Source organism: Mangifera indica, chromosome 3 (genome assembly GCF_011075055.1).
Source record: "Mangifera indica cultivar Alphonso chromosome 3, CATAS_Mindica_2.1, whole genome shotgun sequence".
NCBI classification, from domain to species: domain Eukaryota; kingdom Viridiplantae; phylum Streptophyta; class Magnoliopsida; order Sapindales; family Anacardiaceae; genus Mangifera; species Mangifera indica.
Window position 1 is genome coordinate 1,728,497 of NC_058139.1, and position 14,225 is coordinate 1,742,721.

Here is a 14,225-nt window from a genome sequence, read left to right on the forward strand (position 1 = left end):
GGATAACCTCTTTCCATACTGGCAGCTCGTACAAGTTTTGTACCCATGAGAACATCAATGGATGATACTTCACTGGATCCAAAACTTTGACACCAAGCACTTCATTAGCTTTGTAGGAGCCTATTATTGTACTCATCAGAGCGTCAAGAAATACTAAATTCTTGCCATCAATATAGCTGACGAGCTCTTACCTGAAGCTAACCCAGTCGCGAATTTGAGCTCTTTCGTCGGGTTAGGGATCCTCTGGAAGGAGGGAGGAGTACGATTTTAGGTTTGGTAATTATATTCTAGGATGACATAGGACTCGGCTAAAGGTTTTCCATTGGGACTGCCCTGTAAAAACAGCTCATCATTCGGTGTTAAGCCAAGCTCAAGTTGGTCTTCGTTAGGGGCCCATTCAGTGTGAATGCACAGTTGAACTCTTGGTTGAACTCTTTAACTAAAGATTGAAGGTTGCAAAAAGTTATTGGAGCCGCTGCTTGAGCTAAGAAACTTCGTTTGCAGCATCTGCAACAATGCTCTTTACTCTTCCCTCTTTGACTAAAGAAAAAGTGGCATTTATTCACAAAAATTGATTTGGAATGCGTCCGAGTCTATCTATAAAACATTTCAGATTTACTGCAGCCGAAAACAATTACACCAAGTCAATATGCCATGCATAGGCCTTATTACAAAACCACACCGATGGAAAAGAGGGAGTCAACACAGCATTTTTTTTGAAAGCTAATTAAGCAGAAGACTTGAGAGCAGTTTTTCTGAAAACCTGAAGAAAATTCAGGAGCCTGTCATAAGGATGGTGAATCTCAAAAACTAGAGGATGCTGGTTCAACCTTTCAAGCCAACCCTTGAAAGCAGAAAGGGGTTTCTCTTCGGATCCAATACTTTTACACCATGGACTTCTTCACAAACATTTTGAACACAGAACACCGAACACACCAAAATGTCTAAAAATTCAAAATTCTGTTCATCAACATCTGGAACCACATCAGAAAAATATTCTTTCATTCCTTTTTCCAACAAGTTAATTTTCTCAAAGGCTTCTTCACTTGTCTTTTCTTGTGCTTCCCCATCTGTACTGAGCTGTCTACCAAGAAGCTCAAACAACTGCATGCATTAAAAACAGTTAGTGCTTTCCAAGTTACACTGATAATGAAATTAGATAACAAGTGGTTTTACCTGTTGCTGGATAAAACCAGCCCAGAATTGAATTTGAGCTCTTTTGTAGGAATCTTCTGGCGGGAATCGAGGGGCATGATTCCAGGTCTGGTCAATGTATTCCAGGATTATACTAGACTCGGCTAAGGGTTTTCCATTGTGAGGCTGAATTATAAAATGTTTGAAAATTGAAATGTAGGTGGAAAGCTTGTGTACTAGACAACTAAGAAGAGAGCAAGTGGACCTAAATGCCCAGTTACTGGGAAAAGGATCCAAGGGGTATGTATAACTCTTATCAATGAAGAATAGCCTAGAGAACAACGTGCCTCTTTCGCATGACAAAGGGTTAAATTGAGTTGGATAGAACTTCATGCATATTAGGTTATTATTATTATTTTTTAATTTTTTTGAACTTATATGATATAAAGCCGACCAAATCTTACTATGTGATCCGGCCAATTCGTTGCAGGCTTCCCGCGCGTACCAAATTAAATGAATCATCTCATCTGTAAAAACAGACTAAACAAAGTCTCTCTTTCCTTTGGAAAGCTAAAATCTTCTCTCGCTGTTATCGACAACAGCCCATCAGTAATCACTAGTCAACGTGAACCAGATGTCACCGCTTTTGACCCATTTCGTTTCTTCAGTCATCTCGCTAAAACAAAACGCTACACCATCAGAGACGCTAAAATTATACATGCCCATTTGCTTAGATCAGGTTTACTGCAGACCAATGTTTTTCATTTCAATTTTTTGCTTGATTGTTACTGTAAATCATCTTCTATGGTTAAGGCACTCAAGTTGTTCGATACAACTCCTAAATTAAACGTTATTTCTTGGAATATTATGATTTCTGGTTACAACAATGTTTCTTTATTGGAGGATTCTCGGAGGTTCTTTTGTAGGATGCTTTCATTGGGATTTGAACCTGATGAGATCACCTATGGCAGTGTTCTTTCTGCTTGTTCCGCATTGCAAGCTACTTCGTTTGGCATGCAAGTTTATTCCTTAGCAATTAAAAATGGGTTCTATACAAGTGGCTATGTTCGGGCTGGAATGATAGATTTGTTTGCGAAGAATTTTACTTTTGAGGATGCTTTGAGGGTATTTGGTGATGTTTCATGTGAGAATGTGGTTGTTTGGAATTCTATTATATCTGGGGCTGTGAGGAATGGAGATTACTGGATTGCATTGGATCTGTTTCGCCAAATGGGTCATAGGTCTCTGGTTCCAAATAGTTATACATTTTCAAGTGTTTTGTCGGCTTGTGCTATGCTAAGGGAACTTGAGATTGGGAAAGAAATTCAAGGGAAGTTGATCAAGTGTGGTGCAAACGATGTTTTTCTGGGGACTGCTGTTGTTGACTTGTATGCTAAATGTGGAGATCCAGATGATGCTAAGAAAGAATTCTGGCGGATGCCAATCCGAAATGTGGTTTCTTGGACTGCTATCATTTCTGGCTTTGTGCAGAAGGGAGATTCTTTCCTTGCCCTCAAATTTTTTAAAGAAATGAGGAAAACAAGCGTGGAAATTAACATCTATACAGTTACAAGTGTCATTACCGCCTGCGCAAAACCATGTATGTTGAAAGAGGGAGAAGAGATACATTCATGGATTCTAAAAACTGGGTTCTATATGGATCCAGTGGTAATTGCTGCACTAATCAATATGTACTCAAAAATAGGGTGTACTGGTTTATCTGAGAAGGTTTTTGCAGAGATGGAAGATAGAGTGAGTCCAAGTATATGGACTGTTATGATATCTTCTTTTGCTCTGAATCAGAGCTCTCAAAAGGCAATTGAATTGCTACAAAGAATGTTATGGGAAGGTCTGAAACCTGATGAGTTTTGTATTTCTAGTGTTTTAAGTGTTATAGACTCTTTAGATTTGGGGAAACAAATCCACTGCTGTGCTCTTAAAGCTGCATTGATTAATGATCTTTCTGTTGGTTGTTCTCTTTTGACAATGTACTCTAAGTGTGGCAATTTGGAGGACTCTTATAAAGTGTTTGAGCTAATTCCTATCAGAGACAATGCTTTATGGGCCTCAATGATTGTTGGATGTTCAGAACATGGCTTTGTACAATTAGCTTTTCAATTATTCAGGGAAATGCTAGTTGAAGAAATTATGCCCGATCAAATTACTCTCTCTGCAATCCTTAAAGCTTGCTTTTCTCTTCCTTATCTGAAAATGGGTAAGGAAATTCATGGGTATGTTCTTCGTGCTGGAATTGACAAAACACTTATCGGTGGTGCACTTGTAAGCATGTACTCAAAGTGCAGTGCACTAAAATCAGCTAGGAGGGTACTTGACATTCTACCTCTAAAAGATAAGGTTTCATGTGCTTCATTAATTTCAGGATATGCCGAAAATGGCTTAATTGAAGATGCAGTCTTCTTGTTCTATGAAATGCTGACGTCTGATTTAGCAGTTGACTCCTTCATGCTTTCATCTGTTCTAAGAGCTATTTCTTTCTCATACAAATCAGGCCTTGGGACTCAACTGCATGGCTACATCATGAAATTGGGTTTAGACTCTGAAATTTCTGTTGGAAGTTCGCTTGTTACAATGTATTCAAAATCTGGAAGTGTTGAAGATTGCTGTAAAGCATTCCAACAGATTGATGAACCTGACCTAATCGCTTGGACAGCTTTGATAACAAGCTATGCTCAAAATGGAAAAGGGGCAGAGGCTTTGAGAATCTTTGAGTTTATGAAAAATAAAGGAATCAGACCTGATTCAGTGACCTTTGTTGGGGTTTTATCCTCTTGTAGCCATAATGGTTTGGTTGAGGAAGGATATTTCCATTTTAATTCAATGGCCAAAGACTATGGAATCAAGCCTAATAACCATCACTATGCTTGTATGGTTGATCTTCTTGGTCGCTCTGGGAGATTAAAAGAGGCTGAGAAGTTCATAAAAAACATGCCCATAGAACCTGATGCTTTGGTATGGGGAACATTGCTTGCTGCTTGTAAAGTGCATGGAGATATTGAACTTGGAAGGCTAGCAGCTGAGAATGTTATGAAGTTGGATCCATGTGATGCTGGAGCTTATGTTTCCTTGTCAAATATCTGTGCAGAAGTTGGCCAATGGGAAGACGTCCTAAAAGTCAGGAGCCAGATGAGGGGAACTGGAGTTGAAAAGGAACCTGGTTGGAGTCTTACGTGAAATGAATCTGAGAACTGAAGGGTAAATCTTGGAAGCCTACAAACTAGTTGGAGTTTGCTCATTTATGCAAACCAGTCAATGTTCTACAAACTGGTTGGGGTTCATTTTCACATTGAATCTGATGGAACTACTAACAGACTGATCAAGATCCCATGCAGGTAGGAGAGAATTCAAATTTGTGCAACGAAATATTTTATGAACTTAGCACCTTCGCAGTCCTGCAGGTTATTAATCCCCAGTTTTTCTTTACTTTAGTTTATTGATTCTTCATGTATAAATTTGGATTCCGATGTGAATTTTTGACCTATAAGATTATTTGGGAACAAGTTCATATTATAAGGGCATGGAGCCTATCTTAGATTGTCCTCTGCATAACTTCTCACTTAGTTAAAGTGCCAGTGACACTCGACTTTCAGTCTTTCACCCTGATTATCATATATGTAAGCAAATCGATAATCTCACCGGATTCTTTTTGCCTTTTTTTCCTTTGCTGGACAAATGAAGTCAATATGCTTACTTGAGCATGTTAACCTGAGTTATAGGGCGGGCGGGAATTGGGATATTTCATATTTCTAGTTCCAGAGCAATAACAGCATGGACATTGAACTCTTTCTATATAAAAATCAACCTACAACAAAATTCGTTTGTTCTTTTTACCTGAAGCCAAAACATTACATGCCAATTAAATTTTTTTCTGGCAGGGCCAGATTAAACAGACTAGTTCCACATGTTTGACTAGAATCCGGAGGCAATGGTGGTGGTTTCTGGTGAAGATATAAAAGCTTTAGTCATTGGACCGTTTAGAACTTCAATCGGAACAACTGATTCAGGTTGCTTTATATGCGTTTCATTATACATTTTGCAAAATTTCGAGAATTAATTAATAGTATTCAATAAAATGAGGTAGTAACCATTTAAAATTGAGTATGAATAGAGAAGAGATAAAAGATGTAGAGGGGCCAATTTTTTAATTCAATTTTTAAATATTCTTTTTTTTTTTCTTTACGAAAATAATATAATTTTATAATAATTATTATTTTATTTGTTTTCTTTATACACAGGCTTATATATATATATATATAGAGAGAGAGAGAGAGAGAGAGAGAGATTGATATGACTCGCTGCATTCACGGGCACACTGAGTGAAAAAATGGAGACAGCGGGACAATGGTTAGAGGAAGCACTGGTGGATTTATGCAAGAGAGTAAAGACTGGATTGGATTTGGACCGGGAGATAATTTCGGGTTTAGTCTCATATTGTGAATTCGCTCAACCACTCGATGCCAAGGAGTACCTCGACGTAATTATCTCTTTCTTTTCCTCTTTATTTTTACTCTTTTGATTCTTAATTCGGGAATTTTCTTGGCAGGTTTTAAGTTAATGGGGTTTTCTTTCGCTTTCGGTTTTACTTTATAAGCTATTAGTATTGTTGGGATTAAGTTTGATTGCTTGGTTCTGGGGATTTGGCATCGACTGGCCATCTTATGAAAGAGTCTCATATTTATAAATTAATCTGAGTATGATAATTTGATCCTTGATTTATATCATTGGGATTGGGGTGCCATTTTATCAGGTAGGTGAAGCCACACACAGTCGGAGACCACATGAATAAAAAATTGCAAATTATTCTGTAGCTTGTGAATGTTTGGGTTTAGGGTTTAGGGAATGTAGAAGCTGAAGTGAGAATGCATTTGTATTAGAAGTTTACAAGGGAAGATACACAAATCAGTTTGAATTGAATTATTGGGGAATTATCAAATCAATTTGATTGTGGAATGTTTTGGATGTTATTATATATCTAGGCTTTCATTTCTCTCTCTGCAGAATATTATTGGTCAAGAAGTGGGCAAAAGTGTGATTGAGGAGTATCTTCGACGCAGAGGTCACTCAGAGCTTGGCAGCAGCACTGCTGGTGTTCCAAGTTCAAATTTGCACGCCTATGTTAAGCCACGCTCAGATGAAGGATCTGTTAGTGGATCCAAGAAATCATCTAAAACTTCTAAAGAGGTTACAGGCCCCAGTTATCAGGCTCAACCTAAAACAGTCATGGCCTCAAGTTATCAAGTTGAACCTAAAAAAAGTGCTATGCCCAGTTATTCTGAGAACCGGGTCTCAACTGAGAGCAGTGAGTCAAGAACTGTGAATAAAGGGAACCAAACTAACAACAAAAAGAAGAAAGCTGGAAAAGTTATTTCTCTTGCTGAGGCTGCTAAAGGGTCAATTGTATTCCAACAGGGAAAGCCATGCTCTTGTCAAGCACGTCAGCACAGATTGGTCAGCAATTGTTTGTCATGTGGCAAGATAGTTTGTGAACAAGAGGGGGAGGGACCTTGCCAGTTTTGTGGTGCCCTTGTGCTAAAGGAAGGAAGTACATATGCTGGTCTGGAAGAAAGTTTTGCTCCCCCACTGTCAGATGCTGAAGCAGCAGCTGAGGCTTTTGCTAAACGGCTTGTTGAATATGACCGAAACTCTGCAGCTCGTACAACGGTTATTGATGACCAAAGTGACTACTATGAGATTGAGGGAAATAGCTGGCTTTCTAAGGAGGTATCTAGATGCTTGCTAATCGTTCCAGGCATACTGGTTTATTCTTTCTCTGTGCATGTGCTTAAATTAACTTGTGTTGATTTTTTTCTGCCAGGAAAAGGAACTTTTAAAGAAGAAACAGGAGGAGATTGAGGAAGCTGAACAGGCCAATCGAAATAAAGTAGTTGTGACTTTTGATTTGGTTGGTCGCAAGGTATCAATTTTTTTTTCTGAATGGCCAAAATTTGGCCTATAATTTGCATTGCCATTGTGCAAAAACATTTTGACTGCACCGCACATTTGCAAGCTGAAAAACTTTTGTCACCTGTGTTATTACATTTTTTGCCCTTGTTGCTTAGAATTATTATCATATTTGTACTACTTGATATGCTTTGTTCAAGACATTTTCCCCTCCATAAATCTGCCAGGCTGTTGGAAAACTTTTTCCTGCATGGACAGAAATTTTGCCCTAATCTATAACGTGGTGAATAAAAATCGGAACTTTTTATTCTTTTTCATTGCTTGATAATATTGCAACATATGCTCATAATGTACCTTTTTATTCTTTTTCATTGCTCTATTATGGGTGGTAGCACCAAATCCTATAGTTGCTTGTTTTGTTTTGTTTTTAAATCTATATGTGTTTGCAGTTGCATTATTTCTTATTCATAGATGTGTCTTCTCTTCTAATAAAAGCTATAAATATTTGCAGGTCTTGATTAATAAAGATGAAGTTTCTGTGCTGGAATTGGAAAACAGCATACTGCTGCGGCCACCAGATGAAAGAGAAGTGAATCGAATTAAACCAAATCCAACTCTTACAGTACAACCAGTCTTTATAGATCCAGGCCTTAGTAAGAAACCTGATAAGGGGAAACAAACAAATCGACGTCTTCCCAACGGCTTACACTTGGAGATAACTGGGAGGGTGCAGCATGATAACAATGAGTTGAAGCATTTTATGATTGATAATGCCTCATAGAAGGCTTGAACTCCATATGTGATTATGAAAAGATGATGGGTAAAAGTTCTGGTTAGCTAACTTGAAATTCTGATGCTTCCTTTTTCATATTTTCTTCTTTCTATATGTTGCAGTCAACAGTTTTACAGTAAGGAAATGGAAAACTTTGTATTAGTGTCTTTTCTTTAATTGAGGATATCAGATATAGTACAGGCGTTCACAGATTCCTGTTTGCTACAAACATGTACCTGTCGAGACAAATAAAGCTTTAAAATTCTTTTGACAATATTTATGCGAGAATTCTTCTTGGAAATCTTCCGAACTGGGCTGTTTATAAGCACTATACAAAGTTGGTTTTACAGCTCCTAGGACTAGAAATTATAAGTTTTATGCGTCAATGAATATTTTATAAATAAGGACTCAATTGTTTTATTAATCAAATTTAGATTACTCTAGGAGTGGTTTCTAGTAGAGTTGGTTTAGGTTTGAATTTATAATTTAGGAGATAACGACACAAGGGACATACAAAGGTGGGAATGAAAGATCCCTGGTTATTGGCGGAGAAGTTCATTATGAAGGATTTCTCAAGGCTGTGAGCTCTTGTTTGAGAATCAATCAAAGATATATACATAGTGAAATATATACGAATTTTGAAAACTTATTAAATGAATTGTTTTACAACATTCGAGACGATACGGACATTAAAGCTCTAGTAATATTATCCAGATAAAGAAAGAAAGTAACACCCTTTTATATCTAGATAAAAAGTTGATTTTCAAACTGCATATATTTGAACCGAATTTAATCAAAACAAAAACAATGACAGAAAATGAAAAAGTGAAGAAAAATCAAAGATCTTTAGCCGAATTCGTGAAAAGCTGGAGAATGGGTGATATAACTGTAATGCGTATCGATTGGCTTGGCATATGAAAAGACTAAGCCTGCTTCCTAGACGTGCATTGGTATAAACAAATAAAGTATGTGTCTGTTGGACTACCCAAGGCTATTTATTTATGGGAAATTTTAAAAAATGGCCAAAATGCCCTCCCATTAAGCAAAAATAGCCAAAATCACTATTTTCAAGCCAAAATACCCAAAATTACTGTTCCAAAAAATAATGCCTATGACTTTTTTTTAATACCAAAACTACCCTTCTCCTCATATTTATATAACTCCCCCACTTACTATGGGGTTTTAATGTAATTTTAGATAAATATGAGAGGTTTTTGGATATTTTATATTATAAAGGCATTTTGATATTTATTTATTTATTTCAAACTTTTTCTAAAATGTCAAAATTACCCTTCCCTTCATTTATATAACTCCCCTCACTCATTATGGGGGTTAAATAATTTTAGATAAATATGAGGGGTTTTTGGATATTTTACATTGTAAAGGCATTTTCATTTTTCAACTTTTAGAATTCGAATTTCACCGTTTTACGATATATCGATTCGTATTTTTCAGATTTCTGAAGGATTTTCTGTTTGTTATCATTCTAGGGTTTTTCAACTTTTACAATTCGAATTTCAGTTCCGTTTTTTCGGATTTCATCGTTTTACGAGATATCGACTCATATTTTTCAGATTTCTGAAGGATTTTTTGTTTGTTGCCATTCTAGGGTTTTTCAACTTTTAGAATTCGAATTTCAGTTTCGTTTTTTCGGATTTCACCGTTTTACGAAATATCGACTCGTATTTTTCAGACTTCTGAAGGATTTTTCGATTGTTGCCATTCTAGGGTTTTTTAACTTTTAGAATTCGAATTTTAGTTCAGTTTTTTCGAATTTCACCGTTTGACGAGATATCGACTCGTATTTTTCAGATTTCCGAAGGATTTTCTGTTTGTTGCCATTATAGGGTTTTTCAACTTTTAGAATTTGAATTTCAGTTTCGTTTTTTCAAATTTCACTGTTTTACAAGATATCGACTAGTATTTTTCAGATTTCTGAAGGATTTTTCGATTGTTGTCATTCTAGGGTTTTTCAACTTTTAGAATTCGAATTTTAATTCAGTTTTTTCGAATTTTACCGTTTGACGAGATATCGACTCGTATTTTTTAGATTTCCGAAGGATTTTCCGTTTGTTGCCATTCTAGGGTTTTTTAACTTTTAGAATTTGAATTTGAATTTCGTTTTTTCAAATTTCACCGTTTTACGAGATATCGACTCGTATTTTTCAGATTTCTGAAGGATTTTTTGATTGTTGCCATTCTAGGGTTTTTCAACTTTTAGAATTCGAATTTTAATTCAGTTTTTTCGAATTTCACCGTTTGACGAGATATCGATTCGTATTTTTCAGATTTCCGAAGGATTTCCGTTTGTTGCCATTCTAGGGTTTTTCAACTTTTAGAATTTGAATTTCAGTTTCGTTTTTTCGGATTTCACCGTTTGATGAGATATCGACCCGTATATTTCAGATTTCTGAAGGATTTTTCGATTGTTGCCATTCTAGGGTTTTTCAACTTTTAGAATTCGAATTTTAATTCAGTTTTTTCGAATTTCACCGTTTGACGAGATATCGATTCGTATTTTTCAGATTTTCGAAGGATTTTTCGATTGTTGTCATTCTAGGGTTTTTCAACTTTTAGAATTTGAATTTCAGTTCCGTTTTTTTGGATTTCACCGTTTTACGAGATATCAACTCGTATTTTTCAGATTTCTGAAGGATTTTTCGATTATTTCCTTTCTAGGGTATTTCAACTTTTAGAATTCGAATTTTAATTCAGTTTTTTCGAATTTCACCGTTTGACGAGATATCGACTCGTATTTTTCAGATTTTCGAAGGATTTTCCAATTGTTGTCATTCTAGGGTTTTTCAACTTTTAGAATTTGAATTTCAGTTCTGTTTTTTTGGATTTTACCGTTTTACGAGATATCGACTCGTATTTTTCAGATTTCTGAAGGATTTTTCGATTGTTTCCTTTCTAGGGTATTTCAACTTTTAGAATTCGAATTTTAACTTTTAGATAAGGATTTTATTGTTTTTTCATGACAAGATTATTTAAAAAATGAACTCAAATACGATACACATTCATATATAACCACAAATAAAGTATATCATATACATATGAAAATACAATAAATATATACATCTAAACACAGAAATAATGATAAATATACATCCGTGAGCTACTCGATACAATGAAAGTACAACTGTGTCGCTAATCGTCGACGCATAGAGGTAGACGACTCTCGGGGAAAAACGTAGCTCCGTGCCAACGCCAAACACTCAAAAAATCGCAACATAAAAACGCCATAGTCACCGAAGCCCAACCCCTGCTGAGGGACATCCGACGCTCGATGTAAAGTAAGGGGATCACGTCGTGGAGTCCTCCTAGAAGCTATCCAAAAAGTCGTCGCCTCTAATAACGCGGGAATAAAGGTCATGTACGGTCGCATGCGCTGCTCCAGAGTCCCTATATTCCTCGAATATGAAACATCTGAATCATACACCGTAATCGACCACTCACAGAAATCTATAACTCCGGCGACCCAATGTGCGTTCTCGAAGTTTATAGGGATGAAAACCTATAAACAATGAGACATTTTAGTTACAATTCGTTGTCGTTAACCAATTGAATATAATAGAAATATATATAAACTCTACCTGATCGACCATCCCCCATGGTTTGTACAACAATCCCGGGGTGTACGATGCATCAACCATCCTTGTGAAGAGCCTCGAAAACTCAAACTCTCCAATCGGTGTGGTCTGCCAACTCTTCCAGGCCATCTCAATATGACCTCCAAAGAATGTGTGGGCAGTCGTCCAACGCTGTGAGATAGTCAACTGGTGATCGTTCTACTGCCGACGTAATAAAGCCAAAAAGGAGTCCATATGCTAAAATGGTATAAACAAGTTCACGTGTTAGTTAGTAATAAATATATCTAGCTTTTTATAAAATTATATAATATAGACAACTCACATCGTCAGTCAACCACTCGCGCAACTCTACAACAAGCCTCCAGAAGCTGGCCTTCGACTTCGACCGGATGAAGTAGACATCATGTGAGTCGGAAGTCGCAGCGCTGGTGTACCACGTGAGGAAAGATTCCTCACGCTCAGAGGCAGAGGATGGAATGGTCGTAGGTTGCCGTTTCACCCTCCCTTTGAGTGGATTCGTATACGGGGTGTGAACCAGCGGACCCTTCCGGACGATCCGGCCACGTGCTGTACGAATCATCTGTATGATCCCAAAAAAAATAATTAAATCCAAAATTCATCCTACGTAACAATTAGCATTAATCGATTTATCTTACCTTCTCCAAGTATATGGGATGAGGTTTAGCTGGAGAATCTTGAATCACGGTCAAGTCCACCACGCGTGCTCCCTCGACGGACTAGAAAATACAAATTTTGAACATCTCAATGACCAATATATACAACTATTTATATACTAAGTATGATTGATATACCTCAATAGGGATGGGCTCAAAATCGTCCTCCTGGAAGTCCTCCTCCTATGAACCAATATCCACAATTTTTTTGGTCGAGCTCGGGATATCAGCAAGTAACCATAATCGCTCGTCCTGAAAATCAGTCAAAACATCATTAAATAAATAATATAATTGAAAAGACAGATCAATAAATGACAATTTTAAAATAAAGTTAACCTGAACTTCCGGGGAAGGTGTTCGGGGAGAACCCTCGATCAATGCAACAGAAGGACTAGCCGGTGCGTCCTCCGGGGCACTACCCTAAGATATTAATAATAATAACTTAATTAGTGACATTTCAGATATAACAATACTATAATATAATAATGACATTTAACAATAAATATAAATTTGAAATATCATACGGACCTCGTGCGGGTGACGGGATGGTATTGCGGTATCAACGGGGGATGTCGGTGGGATATCCTCGCCCCTCTCCTGTGCGAATGTAATAATAGTTGTCAGAATAATAACACTGTAGACATTTTATATAAGTAATAAATTAAAAGTGGTTTTACAACCTGAGCGGCGGAGGCTGGATATGTACGCGTGACGATGTCCTCCAAACGAGTCATACGATCCTCTAATCGAGTCATCTGGGAAGAGATATCGTCACGTAATCGGGTCATCTGGAAAGAGATATCGTCACGAAAACTCGATATCTCACGTAAAATCGTAGCACCCCAGTGCGCTAATGTAACATCTAATGTCGAAAAACTGGGTGGTACGAATGGGGGACACTGCTCAGTGGCATGATGGGTAGAATCGTCCTCCAGTCCAGGATGGTCCTCCACCCTACGGTGGTCCTCCACTGCAGGAATAGGCTCCTCATGTGCCTCAGAAGTCTCGACGGGTACATCTGAAGGGCCTGAGGATGGAGAAGCCCCCTCTGTAGTAGCGATCGAAACCGAAGAAGATGAGGAAGAATCAGCATCGGGTAAACCGGTGTACTCACGAATCTCAACGTACCACGGTAAACCCTCCTCGATCGATGATGGCTCAAGAGGGAATGTAACATCCTCCTAATGATGAAGATATATAAGTGAAAATAATTATAACATATAATGAATTAATCGACTTATTAATTAACTAGTACATACCGGATCACCACTGAAAATACGCCTTATATGAGTCCAACTAGGGACATCTCGCGTACGCCACCTCAACATCCGAGGGGACGAATAGAGATCGACAAGATCAATCCAATCGTGTAACGTCTCTAGAGTCTCGTATATCTAAAACTGTAATATAATCATTTACGATGTAAATAAATCAATTTATATTTTTGTCAATTAATATATATAAATGATAATATAAAACTTACCTGAAATGTTTTGAAATTTTAGAGAAATGCACAGTAAATTCGCTAATATTAACGTGGGAAATAGCAATTTTTTCCTGTGTTATATATATGGACATTTTCGTAATTTCGCAAAAGTCGCATTGACTTGTTAAATTTTGAAAAAACCCGACGTGGGCTAGGGATTTCCCACGTCACCCCAATTGTTTTAAAAAGCTAAATTCCCCCCCTAAATTAGGCTGAACGTGGGATTATTGATTTTGACATGGGAGACACTGTTCACAGTCGGACTGCCGATCTCTTCGGCATCATTTCCGGCCAAATTTTGGTCGTTTTAACCACCGATTTTCACATAAATCGAATCTACACGTTGTATAACACAAAACCCCTCAATTAATTCAACAAAAATAACCAAGAATCAAAACATTTTAAGCATTGTTCAAACCGTAAACCCTAAAATTTCAAACCAAAAATTCTCAATCAAATCTCAACAATACGAGCAATAACTTGATCCAAACAAGATTACAGGAGATGTGATAACATTATTTTCCATTTTCGGTTGCCGGAAAGCAAGCAAATCGGCGAAAATGACGTTCGCCGTGGGATTGCCGTGGGATGCGTTAAAAATTCGAATTTTCTTTGAATTGCACAGTAAAAATTTGCTGTGTTTATAT

The 14,225-nt window shown here is 37.2% G+C and overlaps 3 protein-coding genes across 3 annotated transcripts; 2 read left to right on the forward strand and 1 right to left on the reverse strand.

The window, feature by feature from the left end:
* Positions 1-825: 825 nt before the first annotated feature.
* On the reverse strand, positions 826-1,666 carry LOC123210157 (glutathione S-transferase U9-like). Its single transcript, XM_044628380.1, has 2 exons — positions 1,177-1,666; positions 826-1,104 (listed from the first exon to the last, which is right to left on the reverse strand). The coding sequence occupies exons 1-2, from the start codon at positions 1,654-1,656 to the stop codon at positions 826-828; spliced, it is 759 nt and encodes a 252-aa protein (XP_044484315.1). The 5' UTR covers positions 1,657-1,666.
* LOC123210155 (pentatricopeptide repeat-containing protein At1g74600, chloroplastic) lies at positions 1,304-4,684 on the forward strand. Its single transcript, XM_044628378.1, has 2 exons — positions 1,304-1,434; positions 1,625-4,684. Exon 2 carries the CDS (start codon positions 1,648-1,650, stop codon positions 4,324-4,326), a length of 2,679 nt encoding a protein of 892 aa, XP_044484313.1. The 5' UTR covers positions 1,304-1,434; positions 1,625-1,647; the 3' UTR covers positions 4,327-4,684.
* A 723-nt stretch (positions 4,685-5,407) lies between these two features.
* LOC123210359 (activating signal cointegrator 1-like) lies at positions 5,408-8,101 on the forward strand. The gene is made up of 4 exons (XM_044628654.1): positions 5,408-5,626; positions 6,151-6,873; positions 6,968-7,066; positions 7,565-8,101. The coding sequence occupies exons 1-4, from the start codon at positions 5,477-5,479 to the stop codon at positions 7,832-7,834; spliced, it is 1,242 nt and encodes a 413-aa protein (XP_044484589.1). The 5' UTR covers positions 5,408-5,476; the 3' UTR covers positions 7,835-8,101.
* The last annotated feature ends 6,124 nt before the right edge of the window (positions 8,102-14,225 follow it).

What these genes read in the sequence shown, in the direction of transcription:
- LOC123210155 (XM_044628378.1), top strand. Translation starts at nt 1,648, where the DNA reads ATGAATCATCTCATCTGTAAAAACAGACTAAACAAAGTCTCTCTTTCC.
- LOC123210157 (XM_044628380.1), bottom strand. Translation starts at nt 1,656, where the DNA reads ATGATTCATTTAATTTGGTACGCGCGGGAAGCCTGCAACGAATTGGCC. An exon ending in CTGGTTTTATCCAGCAACAG is followed by an intron (nt 1,105 to 1,176) that starts GTAAAACCACTT and finishes TAATGCATGCAG; the next exon opens with TTGTTTGAGCTTCTTGGTAG.
- LOC123210359 (XM_044628654.1), top strand. Translation starts at nt 5,477, where the DNA reads ATGGAGACAGCGGGACAATGGTTAGAGGAAGCACTGGTGGATTTATGC. An exon ending in ATGCCAAGGAGTACCTCGAC is followed by an intron (nt 5,627 to 6,150) that starts GTAATTATCTCT and finishes CTCTCTCTGCAG; the next exon opens with AATATTATTGGTCAAGAAGT. An exon ending in ATAGCTGGCTTTCTAAGGAG is followed by an intron (nt 6,874 to 6,967) that starts GTATCTAGATGC and finishes TTTTTCTGCCAG; the next exon opens with GAAAAGGAACTTTTAAAGAA.